The 21,980-nt window shown below is 41.8% G+C and overlaps 1 protein-coding gene across 1 annotated transcript in view; it reads left to right on the plus strand.

The window, feature by feature from the left end:
* The window catches only part of LOC115796022 (cadherin-6-like), a 116,874-nt gene that overhangs the window by 22,267 nt on the left and 72,627 nt on the right, over nt 1–21,980 (plus strand). The window contains exon 2 of the mRNA XM_030752219.1: nt 18,595–18,915. Coding sequence (XP_030608079.1) covers nt 18,688–18,915 — 228 coding nt within the window. The 5' untranslated portion in view covers nt 18,595–18,687. The remainder of the gene's footprint in view (nt 1–18,594; nt 18,916–21,980) is intronic.

Genomic DNA, 21,980 nt, shown 5'->3' on the forward strand with positions numbered 1-21,980 from the left:
TAGGGATAATATGGTACTATGTGATCTTTAAGATATGGAGGGGCCCTGTTATACAGGATCTTACATTCAGCTCTGGATTTAACAAAGCGGAAGAGACGATGGAGAGAAGCATGACATCTCTTTCTAGTCCTTGTCTTGCTGCAGCATTTTGAGTCAACTTAAGACTCTACATGGAGCTTTTAGAACAAGCACATAATAAAGGATTTACAGTAGTCCAGCTTAGAGATAACAGATGTCTTATTCTGAGACAGGATCTTCCTAATTTTTACAACATTGTGCATATGAAAGAAGCAATCTTGGGAAGTCCTGGAGATTTTGACATAGCAAATGACCTGATGGCCCTGGACAGTCTGGGGATAGTGTTTCCACCAGTCACATTCAAGAGTGAACATTTGATGAACAAGTAGATTTATTTGAGTCAGCAGTTCATTTTTTTCCTAATTGTTTAATGCAAAAGAAATGCACGTGAGGATCCTAAAATACAGACGGGGTTCTCGGTGGAATAGAAAACAGCAAAAAGGCACTGTTGGTAGCAGTGCAAGTGCACTGTAAACCCAGATTTTGATTCCACTTAAAAATATTGATTTCATATTACTTAAAATTGCCTAGAATGTGAACATTACTTGTTAATGCTGAGTAGACTGTACTTTTTGATGGTCTATCTTATTATAATCATGTGTTTGAGTTCAAACAACTTAATATCATCAAGTTTTGCACCTGCTAAAAATCTAGTTTATACCAGTTTTAACAGACTGGATTAATGCCCAGCTGCATGGTGGCATGATAGTTAGCACTGCTGCCTCACAGGTAGAATGCCATTGGAAGGTTTAGGTTCAATTCCGGCTTGGCCCAGGCCTCTCGCTGTTTGGAATAGTGGACATTTGGTGTTTTTGTTCACAACGCTCTCTCGTATAGTTTTTTATTGTTCCATGGACAAATGTTATTTGTAAATGTTAATGTAGCAGCATTCAGCAGGGCTGAGTTTTATCCCTGTTTATTTACCAAATTTAAACAGACACAGTTCAACACTGTAAAAAATATCAGTGTTACTGGGCAGCATGGTGGTGTAGTGGTTATAGCACTGCTGCCTCGCAGCTAGAATAGCTATCTGATAGTCTGGGTTCAATTCCACCTTAGCCCAGGACTCTTGCTGTGTGGACTCATGTATCTTCTCCCTGTGTCTGTGTGGGTTTCCTCCCACAGTCTGAAGACATGCAGTTACTGGGGTTAGGTTAATTGGTCTCTCTAACTTGCCCACAGGTGTGAATGGTTGTCTGTGTCAGCCCTGCAACAGGCTGGTGACCTGTATGGGGGTGTATCCTGCATCTTACTGCCTTGTCAGCTGGGATAGGCTCCAGCCCCCACCACCCCCACACAACCATGAAAAGGATAGGGGGATTGATTGATCCAAAGACATTTTATTTTTTCATGAACTATAAAAGATAAGTTTGGTCAATTAGAACATACAATTTAGTTCAACTGGAAATGGAGTAGTGCTTACTTAACAGGCTGAGTTAAATGAACTGTTTCAGTACTTAAAAAATTTAAGGCAACGAGTTACCTTGATTTTTTTAAGTAGATTCAACTTATCCGGGTTTACAGTGTGCTTCATTCACATTTACACTACAATTGATGTGAGCAAACTGCAACATGCAATTTGTAGCATGTGTGAAGATGAAAAGTGTCAAAGTTCACCCCAAGCAGCCTCTTATTTTTGACTAAAAGGTTGCTAACACACCCTCTCCTCTCACTCAGCTTTGCTATGCTGTCTGCAGATAACAGCAAAGAGCTGGAGCACGCAGGGCAGAGAACAACCAAAGCCTAAGTGTGTATAAAGCCACTTGTTGAGCAAGCTAAAACAAAGTGCATTTTTTTTATTTATGTATGTAATGTGAAATATGAAGTAGCAATAAATTATTTGAAGTTATGTTTTTGTGGTTTGTCCTAGTGGGTTTTAAAAGCTTCACGAATGGATTATTGCTGAGTCTGGCTCTTGTGGATGACATGGAAAACACACAACTGTAATTTTTAATCAGTTACCAGAGCCAACAGCAGCTGCTGTGCTTGTCTGTACCCCTGTGGACAGTAAGGAACTTAATTGTGGCGTGCCGTTAATGTGTAATTCTGGGGTAGAACAGCAAAACTTAATTTTACTCTACACAGTCAAGGAAACACAGGTTAAGAGATAAAATGTAACACAAAATGTGATCTAAAGCAGTCCAGGGTCATTTTCTTATATGAAGTTAAATGCCCAGTTTGTAGGGATTTATGCCATAAATTTAGTGGTTGGTACCAATATAAGTAAAATTACATGATTCTGCCAATTTTGCATATTGCCTTTTGCAAATTATTTATCACCCCTGACTCTTACTGCCTTTCTTATCAATGAGTCAGGGAGGAACTGTGTAGTTTTTGCTGTGCTTGTGTGTCTCTTCCTTCTTCTCTGTCACCATGTAAGGATAGTCTAAACACTTGTAGGCCCCCGTCAGCAGCATTGACACAGACACTACCTATGGTACTAAAAAAGTAAACATCTACATCTTTACTACAGCTGTGTGGCTGATCAGAATTGATTAGTAATGATCAGCGTTTTCATGAATAAATTAGTAAAGAGCAGTAAGCCTGCCTGGGCAACACTGGTTCACTTCCAACATGACTTTAATGTGATGTAACATGCCCCTTTGCAGCCATATTGGAGGTCATCTGTTCATGTGCAAGAATAAATGTCAACAGCTGACAGCATTTCAGCTTTCAGAGTGATGCTGAGAAACGAGTTTATTCTAGGGTGGACTATTGTATTTGTTGTTGTCCTAAAAGCTCCCTGAAAAGCCTTCAGCTGATCCAAAATGCTGCAGCTAGAGTACTGACAGGGACTAGAAAGAGAGAGCAGATTTCTCCCATACTGACTTCTCTTCACTGGCTTTCTGTTAAATCTAGAATAGAATTTAAAATCCTTCTCCTCACATACAAGGTCTTGAATAATCAGGCCCCATCTTATCTCAAAGACCTCATAGTACCATATCACCCCAACAGAGCACTTCACTCTCAGACTGCTGGCTTACTTGTGGTTCCTCGGATACTTAAGAGTAGAATGGGAGGCAGAGCCTTCAGCTTTCAGGCCCCTCTTCTGTGGAACCAGCTCCCAGCTTGGATTCAGGAGACAGACACCCTCTCTATTTTGAAGATTAGGCTTAAAACTTTCCCATGATCCACTGAGTGTTACTTTTAATTCACCTCTTTTCACTCTGTTTATACTTCACTCTCCATTTATTTATTTGTTATTAATCTCTGGCTCTCTTCCACAGCATGTCTTTTGTCCTGTCTCTCTCCCCTGAGCCCAACCAGTCACAGCAGATGACTGCCCCCCCCCCTCCCTGAGTCTGGTTCTGCTGGAGGTTTCTTCCTGTTAAAAGAGAGTTTTTCCTTTCCACTGTCACCAAGTGCTGCTCATAGGGGGTCGTTTTGACTGTTGGGTTTTCTCTGTATTATTGTAGGGTCTTTACCTTACAATATAAAGTGCCTTGAGGCGACTGTTTGTTGTGATTTGGTGCTATATAAATTGAATTGAATTGAATTGGTGAACAGTTAGATCAATAGATACTGTACATGTGCGTGTACATGGTGAATGAAGCTGGCCGTGCCCGGTGGTGGATTGCAGATTGCAGATCGATGATGGGGCAGAGTGTGTCCCCGCTTGCTAATTGCAGCAAACCGGTGAAATTCTCAGCCTGGCACAAGATGGCGTCAGTGTGACGCAGTGCCGGGCGATCAGCCGCTGGCTACAATCCGGACCTAACAATATAAATTGCCTTGAGGCAACTGTTTTTGTAATTTGGCGCTATATATAAATAAAATTCAGTTTAATTGAATTTTGCCTTTCTGAAACAGATTACCAAAATGCAGACATTATCTTTCAAACTGGACCATCACAGATGATTTTTGTGACATGTTAACAGCAACGCGCGAATCTCAAATTGTCTTTTGTCTACTGACTGTTGTCTTTTCCACACAGCTGACCACACGCTAACATCTGCAGGTCAGACTTTATCTCGGTGACTTTTGAAGCTCAAATCAGTGTTAACTGGGAGCCAGTTTACAAATTGTGTTAAAATCCACACAGCACCAATCGCTTTCATGTAGCTTTTTTAACTGTAGTTGTTACAGTATAATGGGAAGACCTTCTAAATAGGTTGGTTTTATTTATTTAAATCTGAACTAATGATGGGGCAAACTGTAGTGTGTACTTTAATTCCTGCATACGCTGTCGTACAGTATGTGCTACAGTTTCAGCGAATCGTTTGGTCATGGTGCTATAAATGCTTATAAGAGCATTTGTTTGCTGATTTGTGTACCAACAAATACACAGTTTCTTCCAGTGTAAGGAAACTAAACGGAAATGAAAACACTGACCTGTTCAGTGGATGTTAGAGAGCGCTATTGATATATTTTCAAAGAAGATTTGGGATGGGACAAAGCCATTTATAATGAATGTATTACATTCAGCTTTTTGGTAAACAGCTGTCTGAGGCTCTGTCTGCACTTTTTTTTTTTTTTAGAAATATCTCTGTCCATGGAAATACAAAAACCTGTCTCAAGTGCTGTCAAGAATATGTCAAAGCAACAGGTAGCAATGTAACCTTAACCGTACCAAAATGTCGGCCAATCAGAAACCTACAAACAGTAACACAGTCTGATGAGATAAATGTGTAGACCTGTTTTCTTCATCAGCACGTGAACACAGCGTTTCTGAAAATCTTCACCCTGCAAGGAGTTTTTCAAAAGCTCAGTTTTCAGTGATCCACGTGTGGACGAAAGAGCGACGTTGACCAAAATACCTGTGCACATCTGGACATGACCACGCTAACATCTGCAGGTCAGACTTTATGTCAGCGTCTTCAGTAAATCTGTGTCACTACTCACATCTGCACGAACTCAAACCCAGTCGCACTCACTCACTCACTCAGACTGTGACACAGTGTAGATCAAATCAGAAAAAATACTCTGAAGGTTGAAGAAAATCCACACTCTGGTGGTTGCTGACAAGATGAAAAAGTCATTCTACTGCACAGAAAATGGCAGTTGCATTATGACTGTGTGTATGAATGCATTAGTTTGGATGTGAACATACCCTTTAAAGAGCAGAAGCAGTCACACAATAACCCTGTCAAACAAAGGCAGCAGTACATCAGCAGCTCCCATCCTCTGGAAGATTAAATTACTTTTTTAATAAGAGTGATACATTGAATTCAGCTACTTGTTGAAAGGGGCTGTCTGACAACCCTGTACAGTAACAATAGTGTACATATTGTGCTTTGGTCCATATGACCCAGCCCCAATGGGGGTAACTAGGCAAGAAACTGAGCCACAACAGGATAGATAATTCATAAAGCATTGTAAAATAATTTGACATTTTCATTGGATTCTTAACACATTTATGTATTATATAACAGATTTATAACTTACTGATACCCAGAAAACACTTTGTGAGACATTTCAAAAAAGCCCAAATCTGAAGGACTTCTGAAAAAGATCAAAACAAATGGGAAACAGTATAAGCTCGCACTGTTTCATCATCAGGTGCCGGTTTGTTTTGCTGGCTGACTGCAGTGAAATTCACAGCTTCTCAGAGGGCAGTGCGGCACAAACACCAGAGAGATTTTCTCATGCAACTCATTTTCAGTCAAAGCCAGAGCAGGTTGACCTTAAATCTCCAGTATATCAAGATAAAGTCTCTGTGAGACCCAACAGAGACTCCATCCCTGTACACACCAAGGTTTTTATGGACGTGTGGCTAAAAGAATAGCATTTTATAGGACGTATGTCATGCGAGACAGCAGTAAGGAAAAGTTGGGAGCACTAACTATAATGACTTTTTAGGTGGAGGGTGCAAAATTCACTGGATTTGAATCCTAGTGAATGTCAGAAATGGGACAGGTAAGACGTCTGTCTCTCTGGGGTTCAGCTGAAATCACTAGAAGACATGGTAATAAATACCCTGCAACAAACAGGAATAAGAAATGCCCTTTTAGCCTCAGGTTGGCTGTTGGTTGTTCCTTTGGTTCAGCACTTTATCCCAAACATCATCATTTGGATTGCTACAAGATTTGGTACAGACATTTAATGGAGCGCGGAGGTTAAATCCTACTGATTTATGCTGTCTGATTAAGCCATTAGAGTGCAGAAGAGCTCACAGTGCTGCTGTTTACCGACATCAGGAAACCTGTTTGTAGAGGTTAAAAAAAAATGGACACCGTCAAGAATCCAGGATATGGCATTCGTTTTCATTCACTGTGATAGAGCTTTAAACCATTAGTTTTGTGTTGGTCCCTCCAGCTTGTGACTTGTAGCTAAAGTGCTACAAGAAAAGTACAAATGCAAGTACATTATCTTTTGTCCAGTGAAACCCCCACAATAAGGCTGGGATAAATGTGAATTAACTGCAGATCAGTATTTGATGAATATGTCCATTTTAAACACAGAAGAAACAAACTGTGAGTTTGCAGGTGTGGAATCTGTCTCAGTGAAAGTAGTGACATGTTGCCATGCCAGTGTGACTTCTTTTAGATGAGACTTATCTAGGTTCCTCATAATCATAACCTACTTCGGATGTTTACATGCACTAAGCCAAAAACTGGGTTACTGATGGGGGGGGGGCTTCTCTCAGCATGTTTTTGAACTGAATCTCGAACTAGACGACTGACTGACAGCCTCACTGGTAACATGATTAGCATGACATACATGTACTGAGTGGGCCTGTATCTATATGTTCCTGATGTCCCCACTATGTTATGGAGAATTATTCATCACTGTGTCACATAAATCATACAAGATATGGAAAAAGTTCCTCTTTAAAAACTTGTAGTCAAGTGTCTAAAGTCAAGGTGCAGCTTTTGGACCTCGTTTATGGTTTATTCATAATGAGACTTCATACTCTCAAGGACCAGGGCTGGACTATTTGATAGCTGTGTGTGTGTGTGTGTGTGTGTGTGTGTGTGTGTGTGTGTGTGTGTGTGTGTGTGTGTGTGTGTGTGTGTGGGGGAGGGACAGTGATAGTGTTAAAACTGGACAGGTGGTGTGGACACTGTCGGCTGCCTTCAGATGGCTGGTCTATTCAGATGGAAAGGGGTGGCTGGGTTTGTACAGTGCTTGCCTCTCTCTCCTCCTTCCTCACACACACACACACACACACACACACACACACACACACACACACACACACACACACACACACACACACACACACACACACACACAAGCTGCTCGGTAGCTGACATCCTACTTTTTTCACCTCTAATTGGTCCTCTGAGAGTTGTCAGAGGTCTCAGTGGCTGTCTGCAAGGTGGCAACACATCCACACACAGAAAAAAAAAAAAAAAACACATGTGGGCAACACACACATACACAAAGACACACATGCACACAGGCACACAGATGCACAGCCATACAGGAGGAGTAGGAGATGGAGGAAGCAGAGGAGAAGCAGTGCTGTGATTGTCACCTGAAGGTCATGAACATTTATCACTCTTTGTAAAGACAAAAGAGGAGAGACTGGAGAGGAAATATCACATTGGCCTGGGCTGCTGTTCTACACTGGTTAATGCCTTAATAGCACACACTACTTTTCTGGGCATGTCGTCTCATACAGGCTGCCTAGTTCTAAGAACATTTAGTTAAAAAGGCCATGGAAAATTGAAGTGCATTGTGTTGGCTGCTGTCTTCGGAGCCCTGCGTGTGATGTGTGGAGCTCTCCAGCAGCTGTGAGCTGGTGATTGCATTTTTGACTGTAAAGCCTGACTCTCTACATAATTGAGTGGACCTGAGGTGGAATTCACCATTTTATCAGTGCATTTTTGCCCCACTGTTGTGGGCTCGGTTGAGCTCATTAGATATTTGATTTGTATGGATTGTGTCATTTAAAATTTTGACTGTTATCTCCATCTCTGCAGCAGACTGATAATGTCGTGCATGGATGCCTTGCTGGAAACATGCCAGTTGTTCTAGCATGTCTCTCTGAACTGTTGATGAATGCACTGCTATTATAGTTTACAGTGTTGTACAAAAGCAACAGTGGAGAAAAATCACTGAGGGATACAGAATGGCACTAACATTAACATAGCCATTTCCTGCTGTTAATAATTGTAAATAATAAGCAGGGGGTGATGTCTGGATTATAGGAAGTCCAGAGCATGGGGTCATTTGGGAAGCAGAATGGATGAAAGTCTGCAGGCAAACCTTTGACTATCATTCATTGACCGTGAACACATGTATTTTGGCCTAATATTAGATGCTTAGCATTGCTGCTCACTTGTTGGTTGAATTGTCAACATGAAACACGTGGTCAGCTCTTGAACTTCAAATGCTTTCTGCTCACACCCAGAAACATTTTTTTCTTCCTTTTTCTTTGGCATGGTTTATTTGTTGGGATGTTCATAGTCTTCAGTGGGGACACCACCACCTACAGCAAATTATCTGGGAAGGTTATGATGCATCACCACTTTTACACAAGGTGGGTTCTGTTGCCATGAGGCCGGAGGTGGGAAGTAATGAAGTACAGATACTTTGCTACTGTACTAATTTTCAAGTATCTGTACTTGAGTATTTATTTTTCTGCCAACGTTTGCCTTTACTCATGATAGTGAAAAGGTGTTTTTGGTACATAAGTTTTGGTGATGGTACTTCAGCATCTAGCTAGTGCTGCAGTAGAGGAGCACGCATAAAGGGAGTAACAATTTTTAACTGGAAGGTAATGTCCAAGGTTGCAAGGTTTCTACCAGATCAACAAATATCAGCAAACATGCAAACTGTTTGTGTGCAGTGTCATTCAGTGTGTCTGCTAGCTAAAGCGGACACACTAGCTGAGTCCAAATTCAGGGGCCGCATCCTTCGAAGGACCCGGCCTATGTAGACCAGGTCCTTCACAGCCCACGAAGACCGCAAAGGCTAGGAAGTGAGCGGCTGTGAAACTGGACGGTCTAGCCTTCATATCAGCGTCACCTACCCTCACCTCAGCATAGCTCATGTAGCCTAGCAACAAGACAATGCAAAGGACAGCTGTGCAAAAAGATGCTTTTATAATGGGGCTGAACTTTTGCTCCTTTTTTGTGGTTTATTTAATGCCATCTTTAATTAAAATAAGCTTTGAAAACAAGTATAACACATTTCTATATCGAGGAATACTGATAAGCGAATGATTAATTTCCAAATATATTAACAGCTCTCTAGTGAGACATTAAAGTTAAATAAAACTATCTAGTTATGAAGCTTAACTTCAGCTGAAATAAACCAAACATCAGCCAGTGGAGATCATCTGAGTGAGTTATATCTGTGTTGAACCTCCACTCAGCGGCGAAAGCCAGCGGGGGATTGAAAAGGATGTGCCGGGAGTCGGGCGTTCTCTCCGGGTATAGCGAGCCTCGATAGCTGACAGCTAGTGAGGCGAGCTGGGTGGTAGAGCAGCAGCAACAGACATCTCCGAAAACATCAGAGCACTTTGTAACTAAGTGATATCTTGATAAAACGAGCAGATATTTGAGGTTGACACATTTACATTCTTAGCTGAAAAAGTTTATTTTGTTTCACAGAAACAGTCATATTTCAAACTTTTTGGCCACTATCCTCCGCCATTACCGCGTTTTAGTTTTGATGCGCAATGAATCATGGGAAATGGTATGCCATGAAGGATACACCAGACCCATCCTTCACATCTGGGGAAAAGAAGGACACATTCATCGACCATTTGGAGGAGCCTTCAAATGTGGACAGCCTTCGTCGCCTCGCTGTCATGTCAGTAATCGGCCTACAATTGCGGCCTTCGAATGATGCAGCCTCTGAATTTGGACACAGCTACTGTGTGACAAACAGTTCTCTCCTGGCTCTATTTCCCAAGGAAAGACGAGTGCAAGATAACTTCACTGAGAGATGGAGAAAGATGTAAGAAAGACAGGACAGGAGAGGAAAAAAGAATATTAAATTTATAGGACTCAGGGTTCTAACCAGAAAAATAATTTCAGCCCAGTGTTTGGACATCGGGCTAATTAGCATTAGCTTGCAAATGCTAAACGCTAAATGCCGTGCCAGCTTGCTAATTCAGTGATGGTGAACAGCTGAATAATATTTATGTAATATTGTCTGATAATGGTTGGTCCTAAGGGTCACTGAAGACGCCTGAATCTGATTGGACCATGTGACTTGATGCCGGGAGTGTGGCTCCCTCCAGTCTGTGTTATTACGCTCTGAAAATAAGGTGCACCTTTACCTGCAGTTTGTTAATAAACTTTCCTTAAGCAACACATCAGTGTGTTATCTTTGTGAGTCTATGAAGAAAAGAAACAAGACAAGCTCCTGGGATTTTATGTTTAACTGTCCTTTGAGCTCCCTTTTTCCTCTACTTCCCCCTCGGTTTCATGCTGGTCACTATTTTGCCCGCAAAATCAAGTGTGAACAGGACCATCGTGAGATCGCGCATCCACATTATGAACAAAACTAGCCATGGCCGGTGGTAGATTGCAAATTGCGGTGAAATAATACTATAGTGCAGCGATCTAGCAAGAGGGAAAAAATTAGTCTGGTATCAGCGACAGGGTGGCATGCATTGAATGTGCGGGGTTCGCGCTAATTGCTAATTGCAGTGATAGAACAGTTTGGATAGATAGCGAACCGGTGAAATTCTCAGGCTGGCACAAGACAACCTCAGCATGGTGCAGCGCCAGGCAGTTTAACCACTGGCTGAAACCCTGAGGACTGCTCAGTCATCCTCATGTCCATGGCCAGGAAAATAACCTTAAGATTCCACTACCTCTCCTCTTGTAATCTTGATGCAACTAATCACTATAGTGTCTGTCTGCTTTGTTAACACTCATTTACTGCAGTGGTTACATTTGTATATTTAAGCCCTGTGAGCAGATGGTGCTCAAGATCAATTGCTGCTAGATTTAAGAACTGTCAGCGCTTGCACTGACATTTCTCCAGCAACACTGTGTCAACATGTTTAAAATGCTCTTGGAATAAAAGAGGAAGCAAATCAGAGTATCTGGAAACATTTCAATTTAATTGCTACTCCGACTATTAGTGAGGTTGTTAGGGAACAGCAGTGATAGTAAACTATTCCCACGTCTAGCTCATAAATGTTATTCTGTAACAATAAGGTGGATACAAGGGCTGCAACTAGATATTATTTTGGTCGTCGGCTAACCTGTCAATAATTTTTTTGATTAGTTGATTAATCAACGATTATTTCAATCACTCTTTCCGTCTCTGCTTCCTGTGTACACACCTTCTGGTCCAGGCTCCTGTTCATGCCTCCAGTGCACCTCACCTGCTCAGGTCTGCCCACCTGTGAATATCACCCTTTTGTCTCATTCCACAGCAAATTAAAAATAATGACCCATGAAACATATGAATTTGAAACTAATTAAATGTACATTAATTAATGTGAAAATCACAATAAAAATCAAATAAACAATACAAAGTAAAATGCAAGCACAGCTAGTGGCTGTGGCTCAGGAGGTCGAGCAGGAGGTAGAGCCGGTCATCTACTAATTAGAAGGTTGCTGGTTCAATCCCTAGCTTCTCCAGTCTGCATGCCAATGTATCCTTAGGCAAGATACTGAACCCCAAGTTGCTCATCAGAGTGTGATTGTGAATATGAATTTTAAAGAGAAAGAGTTTGCCTGAATGGGTGAATAAAGACACGCTGTATGAAGTGCTTAAGTAGAGTAGAAAAGCTTTCTATAAAAACCAGTCCTTCTTTTAAATTAAAAGATAATGTGTACATAAGTAATTTAACAATAGCCTCTACCAGAGTCTGGAAGCCCCAAAGGTCAAATAAGACCTACAAAACAAATGAATTTTAAAGTAATCAAATCTTTTTTTAACATTACTTAATGTGACTGTCACAATAAAAATGAAATAATTAATATTAATTAGTCTTTTCTCTAATAAAATAATAAAAATAAATAAAAAGATAATGTGCAAATAAGTAACTAAGAGGTACATGATTTGTGGACAACCAAGCCTTTAGACCTGGCATTTAGCTTGAAGCCGGAGTCCCTCAGCAAACAGCAATCCACTTATTCTGTTCCTTGGGCCGCAGCAGAGCAGCTCGGGTAGCCTTCTGGAGCCCTTCCACACCCGGCAGCAGTGATGCAGATGATGCTGCTGAGGGAATCTGTTGGTCTGAGGGTGGAGCCCAGAGGACAGACTGCCCTTGGCACCGAGAGTTGGAGCAGCACTCTCTCCAAACACAGGAAATGAACTGAGGTCCCCAGTCAGAGATGATGTCTTGCGGAATCCTATGAAAGTAGAAAACATGGTGAACCAGCAGCTGGGCTGCCTGTAGATCAGAAGGAAGTTTTGGAAGAGCCACAAAGTGTGCAGACTTCGAGAAATGATCAATTATTGTGAGTATGACTGTTTCACCAGCTGATGGTGGCAGGCTGGTCACAAAATCCACCGCGATGTGGGACCAGGGATGTCCAGGAGTTGGAAGAGAATGGAGAATACAAGCTGGAGGTGTGGTGGAAGACTTATTTCGAGCACAGATGGTGCAGGCAGGCACATACTCTTTTAACATCATTGATTAACGTTGGCCACCAAAACAAATGTTCGAGGAAGGTGATCATGCAGTTCTTAACTGGATGGCAGAGGAACTTGGAGTGCGAGCCGAATGGATTAGTGGTACAGAAGCTGGAGGGAACAAAAGGATGCTTATGCGGACCCTAACCTGGGTCATGCTCATCTCTCTGTGCGTTTCTGACTAGTGAGTGAGCCGATGATACAGGAAGTAGGAATGATGGTTGTGGGCTCAGAGGTGACATCGGAAAGGGAGAATTATTGTGAAAGAGCATGTGATTTTATGTTGTGGTGACCAGGTCTGCAAGTGAAAAACTCGTGGAAAAACAGACACCCTCTCTGCTTTTAAGATTAGGCTTAAAACCTTCCTTAATGATCACTTATAGTTATGGCTGGATCAGGTGACCCAGAACCTTTCCTTAGCTAATGCTGCAATAGACCTAGGCTGCTGAGTGTTTCTTTTTCATTCACCACTTTTCACTGTCTCCGTGTTTATACCCAACTCTGCACTTAATCTCTGTCTCTCTTCCTCAGTGTGTCTTTTGTCCTGTCTCCCTCTCCTCACCCCCAACCAGTCACAGCAGATGACTGCCCCTCCCTGAGCCTGGTTCTGCTGGAGGTTTCTTCCTGTTAAAAGGGAGTTTTTCCTTCCCACAGTTGCCAACTGCTGCTCATAGAGGGTCGTTTTGACTGTTGGGTTTTGTCTGTATTATTGTAGGGTTCTTACTTTACAATACAAAGCACCTTGAGACGACTGTTTGTTGTGATTTGGCGCCATATAAATAAAACTGAATTGAACTGAATTCATGTGGATGGTGACCTCTCTTGACCAGTGTGCAACAATCTCCTTTGAAACAGCTACCTGGATGGCCTGCACACTATGCCATTATAATAGGCAGTGTGAGTGGACTTAATGCCCTCTGATCAGAGCAGGCAGGTCAGAGATTGTTGCATTTAACTTACTCGAAGCCAGTTTGCTTTATTCAAATTGCTCCATGAGACACCTTGCTGCTATAAGTGCTTTACTGAGCTGTGGGTGTTTCTATGCATTATTCATCACCAACTGTAAAGTGTGACCTGTACAGCAGACAGACATCCACGTATGTTTTTCCTGCAAGATGTTTGCAGCCAGCACTACAGTTGAGCCATTGTCATGGACAACTGCCACAAATTTTCCTTGGAGGAATCTCAAACAGTTCCACAGCCTGCTCAATCCAGGCAGCAATGTTTTGGTCCAGTGTATTGTTCTTCAAGTGACATAGTGGCAAGAACCTAATGAGCTCCCAGTCATCACTTATAAAGTGACAAGTGATGCCAATACATGCTTCTGTGGCAACACTGGTCCACACTGTCAGCGCATTCTTGTTCTTGGCTGATTTAAGAGTTTCTTTAATCTTACAAAGAGCAGCTTCATACTTTCCCTCCATGAGCTATCTAAAATGAATTCTGGAAGGTAATGTGTCACCTGGATGGAATGTGTTGGTCATCTGCTTAAAACGCTCACCTTCAACCATGGATGTTGGTCTCATGCCGTTGTCGACATGAGACCAACATCCACATTGAGGATGCTCTCGGCCTCTGACTGGTGCATGAGCCTCTCTTCAGGACAAGCTAATCTACACACCTTTGCTTACTGCTTTTAAAACAGAAAGAACAAAACAGGAAGCTCTTACTAATTATTACAAATTGAAGGCTATGTGTCAGTTTATCTCAGTGTACGTTCCGGCATCAATTAAACAATTTAACTGATTATATATTTAATTAATTATTGATGTGCTCCAACCCACAGATTAACTACCTAATGTGAAGTGGAAGAGGTTTAGTATTCAGAATGAACACTGATATTATTGTGAGAAAAAACTAGGTGACAGTGTAGCTACACCTATTCACTGATTTGCTATTGCACTTCACTCGTTAGCCAACATCACTGAAATGGTGTTTGCTTAGCAAGCATCATCCATGAGACCTTGTTTCCGACAGGTAAACTGACATAATCATTATTGTACAAACATTAACATTAACAACATAATGCACTAACTTAACTCTCTAAAATTTACATCACGGCTCCAGGATGCTGGCGTTTTAAATGCTCATGCATTGCAGTAATGCTGCCTTGGAAGGAAAGCTCTGCTTTTCACAGTCTGCATTCAACATTTTGTTTGTTTTTCTGTTACATGCTTAACTTAACAGCTTAACTGACAGGAATCTGTTGGCTTCTTTTAAATCTGGAGCAGCGATGGTATAGTTACCTTGAAAAAGTAATCCAATTACCGATTACCCCTTTAAAAAGTAACTTAGTTACTTTACTGATTACTTAATTTCAGAAGTAACTAAGTTAGATTACAAGTTACTTTATTACTTACATTCAACAGCTGCCAGTGTTGTGCTAAAAAGTGATCGTCTGCATTTAAACAGCTGTAAACCCATAATGTGTCAAACATATCTCTCATGAATGATATCAAGTTTTGAACAGTATTTCTATCAGTTATTGGCAAAGTGACTTTTATATATATGTTTTTTTATCAAGGTAAAAACTGTCATTGACATTAAAAATGTCTTTTTAAACAGAAATCTAGCTCAGAAGGTTGCAGAAATTGCAACAAATATAACATCACAGATCTATAAAGATGTTTTAAGTGGCCAAAAAGCTCTGGATTGATAATAATGTAGGTACAATAACACAGACTTCTAAAGATTGTTGCAAAACAAGTTATTTCTTCATTTAATGTATAAGCCCTTCATAAATCGTGTTGACTGCACTCTATTTACCAATATAGACAAAGACATTACACATAAAAGCACACAGAAACATCGGAATCATTTTATGGCAGACCATCACTTTTTGTCACAACCCCCCCAAACATAAAAATGACCACAAAACGAGGGTGAGTCAGCCATGTTTAAGGGCAGCACTTCCTCTACTACATACTGTCTGACAAACTTCTCCAACTCTCCCCCACTTATTGGTTACTTTTGTTGTTTGGGTGCTGGGGGGGCCTCCTGCATTAGCCACACCTCTGCTTCGCCCCACCTGGTGGGACTGTGTTTGACTGCTGTGCTGCGACTCCAAATGTTTCTTCAACTTTGACGTAGTGTTTTTGAAGCAAGATAGCACTTTGTCGCCAGCACAGAGGGCACAGCTAACCTTGATACTGTCATCTTTAGCTGACACAAACTCAAAATAGTGCCTGTATTTCCAGCTAGAAAACACACATCTCTCTCCTCCCTCCATTGTTTACATTTGTGTCGCTGTGCTGTTATTGTCCTCATGCTGAAAACAGGACTTAATTGTCGCATTGGTCAGATGTCACTCCCTGTGATGCAAAAAGAAAGCAAAAATATATCTTTGTACTGAGGAAAATGACAAAAATAGTAACGCACAGTGACTTGGATAAATAACTAAATAACTAATCTGATTACTGGACTGCAAATAGTAACGCGTCAGATTAGAGTAATGCGTTATTAATGCATTACTGACATCACTGATCTGGAGGTTGGCATTTGATGATGATAGCTGATAACTACAGTTGCTTGTCAGGGCTGCACTCTAGAGTGGAAAACATGAACTGGTGTGGTTACACTATCATTCAAATCAAGCTCTGCAAGGCCAGAGTACAATACATGCAATTAGTTGATTAGTCACTTGGTGATTTTAATCAGTCGGAGTGTGATTGGGTCTGTTCGTTTTAGCTTCAAATTAGGCACTTATTTGCACCTTAGTGTCCAGATGTCTGTGTGAATACACACTGACGTGTGAACATGTTGCAGTGCTGTGTCAACCACTGAAATGGGTTAGATTGTATGGAAAGGAGCTGAGATTTAAAAAAGAACATTGTTTTTGCTTGTTGCAGAGAGACACTGAGCTCTTTGTGGTATGATAAAAACACATTTCCTTTCAGTGGAGTAATTGCTATGTAAGCATTCCTTCTAGATCCTTCAACATGAATGCGCAATAATTTATTGATTGAGTATAGTTCTTACAGTGGCTTGCAAAAGTATTCATACCCCTTGAACTTTTCCGTATTTTGTCGCATTACAACCACAAACATAAATATATTTCACTGGAATTTAATGTGAAAGACCAACACAAAGTGGTGTACAATTGTGAAGTGGAAAGAAAATTATACATGATTCAAAACATTTTTTACAAATAAAAAAATGAAAAGTGCGGTGTGCAAAAGTATTCAGCCCCTTAATGTCAAATTATCTACATAAACCATAAAACCATAACTGCTGGCACAAGGTCAATCTGTGATTCAGTTCAGTTCACTTTTATTTATATAGTTCCAAATCACAACAACAATCACTTCCAGACACTTTATATGGCACAACTGTAAACCTACCAAGACAAGACTCTACAATAATATAGAGAAAATACACTAATCTGGTGACTCCCTATGAACAAGCACTTGTCAAGGAAAAACTCCCTCTTAACAGGAAGAAACCTCCGGTGGAACCAGACTCTGTCACGATCCTGGGCCGATGGCCTGGTGTCTTTTGCTCTTTTGGTTAGGTTTTGTTATATCTCTGATTATGTTTATTAGGTCTCTTTTGTGTTGCTTCAGTTTATTATGGTTTTGAGTTTTGTCTGGTGATTGTATCCTGTTCTTGTCTTCCCGTGTCTCTGTGTTTCAGTGTCTGTTAGTTCCTGGTCTCTTGTCTATTCTATTCCTCATGTTGTGTTTAGTCTGCATTTGTGTCTTGTTTACTTTCTGTTTTAGTTTGACAGTCCTGTGTTCCCTGTGTGTTGCGTTGAGTTTTGCTTCCTGTGTTTTCGTTAGTATGTTTCTGTCCACCTGTTCTCCCCAGCTCTTTCCTGTTATCCCTCGTCATTTCCTGTGTATTGTGTATATATTGTCTGCACGTCCTCCCTCGTGGAGGTGTGGTTTTTGTTCTCAGTTTTCCTGTGTGCCAATTAACTTAAGTTTGGTTACTGTCTTCCCTGTTTCGTGTTTATATTTTTGTTGGATTATTCTGTGATAAAACCACCATCTACATTCTGCTTTGGAGTTCTGCTTTTGAGTCCACCCTACTCGCCATACTGCTCGTACATGACAGACTCAGGAAGTGGCAACTATCTGCTGCGACGGGTGGGGGGTGACACGGTGTGGAAGAGAGCCAGAGGTTTATAATAACTAAGTCCATGTTTTCTAAGAATGGATCCCAATGGAAGCAGAGAAGGTGCAAGAAGCAAGGGCCCTAAAATTGAGCCCTGTGGAACACCATATAACAGGAGAGCCAGCAAGTTGTGAGTTATGTTGTGGTCAACATTATCAAAGGCAACAGTTAGTTCAAGCAGAACGAGACAGGACTGACAGATATCCTACCTCTCTGAGCTCACTGGTAAAGACAGACATGTTTCTTACCGTGGCTGATCATCCCTATGCATGAACAGCATTGACGCTAGCAAACTGGCAGGACAAGATGTCCTTTCCAGCAGAGTTGGGAAGTTCCTTCAACGTCACAGCGCTCAAGTACAGCTGTGCTGGGTACTTTGTCCTTCCATGAAATGCCACAATTTTTTTCAAAGGCATCTGAGGTGGAACTGGTCAATTTTTTTTACATGCTGCTGCTACCATGTCCAGGATTCACTACCATACACAAGAGCAACTGTTATACTATCTTCTCATGCCTCAGTTGTTGCTTTGCAACATCAAACTGTTGGACTTGTTGGTGCTGGTGTTTCTGCTTAAATGAGATGGAAAACGTAGAAGGAATGTTTCACAAATAGCTGCTATGTCTATATTGTAGTGACTAAGTACTTTGCCTACTACAGCTGTGCGACGTTCTAGATTCTTTGGGTTATCTTGGAGGGTCCAAACATTCCATGCTTCAATATTGACATCCATCTTGTTGTGCTTACAAGTGCTTGTTGTTCTACTGCAAGGTAGATCAGCTCACCATGTCTAGCGAGGAACAAGCTTTGTATCACACCTATGTTGGAAAAGATTAGCACTGGACAGTGAATATGGTTCAGCTTCTGTGTTCATACTCATTTATCTCTGTTTTTTTTTTCACCCACAGGTCTTTTCCACTGTCAGTTAAAACCTGAAGGACTATGATTAATAGACTCATCACCCAACTGGAAATACTGTGACTTGTATCTTCTGTATCTCCATGAGAAAAATGAGGACTATTTTAATGGGCATTGTTTGGCTCTGTCTTTGCCTGACCCTGGATACATTGTTTTTAAATGGAAGAAGGACACACACCGTAGATGAAGAGGAAATAGAAGCAGCCATCAGAGAAAAGAAGCTGCTTAAAAGAGTGAGGCGAGGCTGGATGTGGAACCAGTTTTTCCTGCAGGAGGAGTATACAGGCACTGACCACCAGTACATTGGCAAGGTAAGATCTGTGCCTGCGCTTCCTTTAAGTTACACTCAGGATGACATATTCCCAGATGCATTAAAGAAAATTCTCTTGATTAGCAGGAAAAACACTCATCAGCTATGTTTGTTCTTCTTCCTTTATTTATATGAAATTATGCTAAACTTAATCATTCTTAATTAATTTTGCCCATGACTTCTGTGCCTTCAAGCATAATGAATTACTACAGATGACCACAGAGCAAAAACCAGGGATACTGTACCAGCTAAACTGCTTTCATGTCAATATTTACTCACAAACTACGCATTTTCAGCTTGGTTGTTTTGAAAAAAGTCGAGGTATTGTCATAGCCTTGGCATCATCGGCAGCTGCTGTTCCACAAAAACCATAATGTTCACCCTAACTCAAGAATGATGTGAGCTACAATGTTCAAATTCACACCATAGACGCACTACTACAAATATCAGACAAGTTCTAATCTCGGCAATCTTGACCTTAAGGTAAAGGTCAGAGGTGAAGTTCCACAAAAACCTTAACGTTGGCCATTCATATGAATGAGTGAGTGTGTCCAAACTTTTACTTGGCATTTTCGAACTCCACGCGTGACCTCGCCACTGTACCTGGATGCAGTTTAACATCATACCCAGGACAGGACTGAAAATATAATTGTGCTAGGAGCTTCTTCCTGTGCTACCATGATTAGTGCCTCGGTGCTGTCTTTCAGCCCAGCTTTGTCCAGCCATTGGCAGGATTTTTTGATATCAGCCACTTCCTCTATCTGCCGGTGGTCCATGCTGTGCAGGGCCTGTCCTTTCATGATGGTTCCTGTTCTTGCTCCTCTTCTTTCTTGGATTTCTGCTGCCTGAGGTATTCACTCAGTGCTCAGTTGTGGCCATCTTCTCGACCTACTCATGGATTTTTGTTGTTTCATTCTTTTTTTTTTTTTTTTCTCAGCTCTCAGCGGAGACGGTCACACTTTTCTTCTCTCCCCAGCCCTTCCTTTTTCCCCTGCTTTGCTGCTTGCTGCTTTAGAGCCTCTCTTCACACAACTTCCGAACTGGAATTTATAATTATGGATCTGATCAGCTGGTTTCTCAACGCCATTGTTTTCATCAAATTTTCACCATGAGGAGATTGGGGGAAGGAGAAACCTATTCCCTCTTATTAATTGACATTCCAGCTGGCTACGTTATGGATTCCTGTGTGGTGTGGAAGATGTTGTGCCTGGCCGTATTGTCAATGGAGGACACGTGCATTTGGCTTATTGACACTGGGATTGCTCCGAATTGGACCTGGAGATACCTGGTTTGTCGTTGCAATTCAGGAAGTCTAGGCAGCTGTCTGGCCTTGGTAAGGCTGCTTATGACGGGAACGCAGGAAGGTACAGACTCAAATTCAGACTCTGTATATCTGGAGCTGATTCTGAGGGGTAAGATCTTGGAGATGTATGTATCTGTTTCTGCACGAAGAAGGAACGAACCAAGAAGATTCAGATGAATTGGATTTTTTCGCCACAGAGAGGCGCCAGTAAGACTGAAGGCTGTCAACAAATGAATCAGTACAGTCTGTACCAAAACAAGTCGTAGAATCAGGAATTTGGCTCCCTGGCAGCCTTGGGCTGCCGCTTACCAAATTGTCTCCGGGATGTTTGTAAACAGATACTCTACCCCCCCGCTGTGATGTCTTCTTCTGATCTGTGTTGGACTGATCTCCCTGACCTAGCTGCTGATGAACTCTACATCTTATCAGAACTGTTAGCTGAGGAGGGAGTTTGAGTCAGCCCCACAGTAGCCCCCCCCCCCCCCCCCCCCACTGGCTCCCCGTTCCACCCCTCCCCACCCTAGTGCTCCCATGCTATATGTTTCTGCTCTCTCACAGAGGTTTTTGTAACCTTATACTGTGTGTGTGCGTATGTATACAAAGTAGGAGATGATTTTTTTTCCTCACTCATCCCTATATGTTTTCACTATTGTTTCTGTCTTTTTAATGGCAGCGCCTCCAGAAGGGGGGGCAGCATGGCCACAGTTCACCTATCTCCCCATGTTTGTTCTGTTTGTCTTCTTGGATGGGTGTTCTGTTAACTGTAATTTCCCCATTGTGGGATCCATAAAGTATCATCATCATCATCATCATCATCATCTGGGATAGTGGTTCTGACCCTCATTAGTACACAGCCTCCTTCCTTCCCCTTAGCATACAGTCTCAGGGTGCTGGAATTGGTGTCAAGCCCAAACTGTATGGTAAGGAGCGTTCTTGTCTTAATGTCAGTGGCTTCTATCTCCTCCTTTGGCCAGCTTATTATCCCAGCAGGGTATCTCTTGACCAGCAGGGCATAAATGTCTTGTTCTTCCTATTCAGGACTTGCCTTACTCTCTGCAGGTACTTGGCGGTTGCAGCTTTCCTAGCGGCATCTTTCGTGGTTCCCATTTGCCTGTGGGATTCCAAAGTACTTGTAGCTGTCCTCCATGTCTGCAATGCTGCCTTCTGGTAGTGCAATTCCTCAGTTATAACTACCTTCCATCTCTTTGTTACCATCTGGCTACACTTCTACAGTCTGAATGACATTCCAATGTCATTGCTGTAGATCCCAGTGGTGTGGATCAGTGAATCCATTTCTCGTTCACTCCTGGCATACAGCTTGATGTCATCCATGTAGAGGAGGTGACTGATATTTACTCCATTCTGTAGTCAGAATCCGTAGCCAGTCTTGTTAATGATCTGGCTGAGGGGTTCCAGGCCTTTGCAGAACAGCAGTGGGGACAGAGCATCTGGTCTATTCGCCTGGCTGCTACATCCCTTCAAGCGGTTAGTCAAGGCTATGAGTCTTTGCTTGGCAGTTTGTAAGGCCTCAGGTATGGACTGCCCGTCTTAGACACCGCTGTCTTCATCACACCTTTCTGCAGCTCTGATAGCTGGCTAACTTCCCTCTATGCTGCCTTTATCTTAACCTCTAGTCTTCTTTTCCATGGATGGTACTGCTCCTTATGGCTGTTCATCTAATAGCCACATATCTCAAGGATCACTGTTACCATGGTATAGATCATGCTGGTCGGTTTCAGTGATGGTTGCAGTAGGGACTGTCT

This window comes from Archocentrus centrarchus, chromosome 17 (genome assembly GCF_007364275.1).
Source record: "Archocentrus centrarchus isolate MPI-CPG fArcCen1 chromosome 17, fArcCen1, whole genome shotgun sequence".
Taxonomy (NCBI): domain Eukaryota; kingdom Metazoa; phylum Chordata; class Actinopteri; order Cichliformes; family Cichlidae; genus Archocentrus; species Archocentrus centrarchus.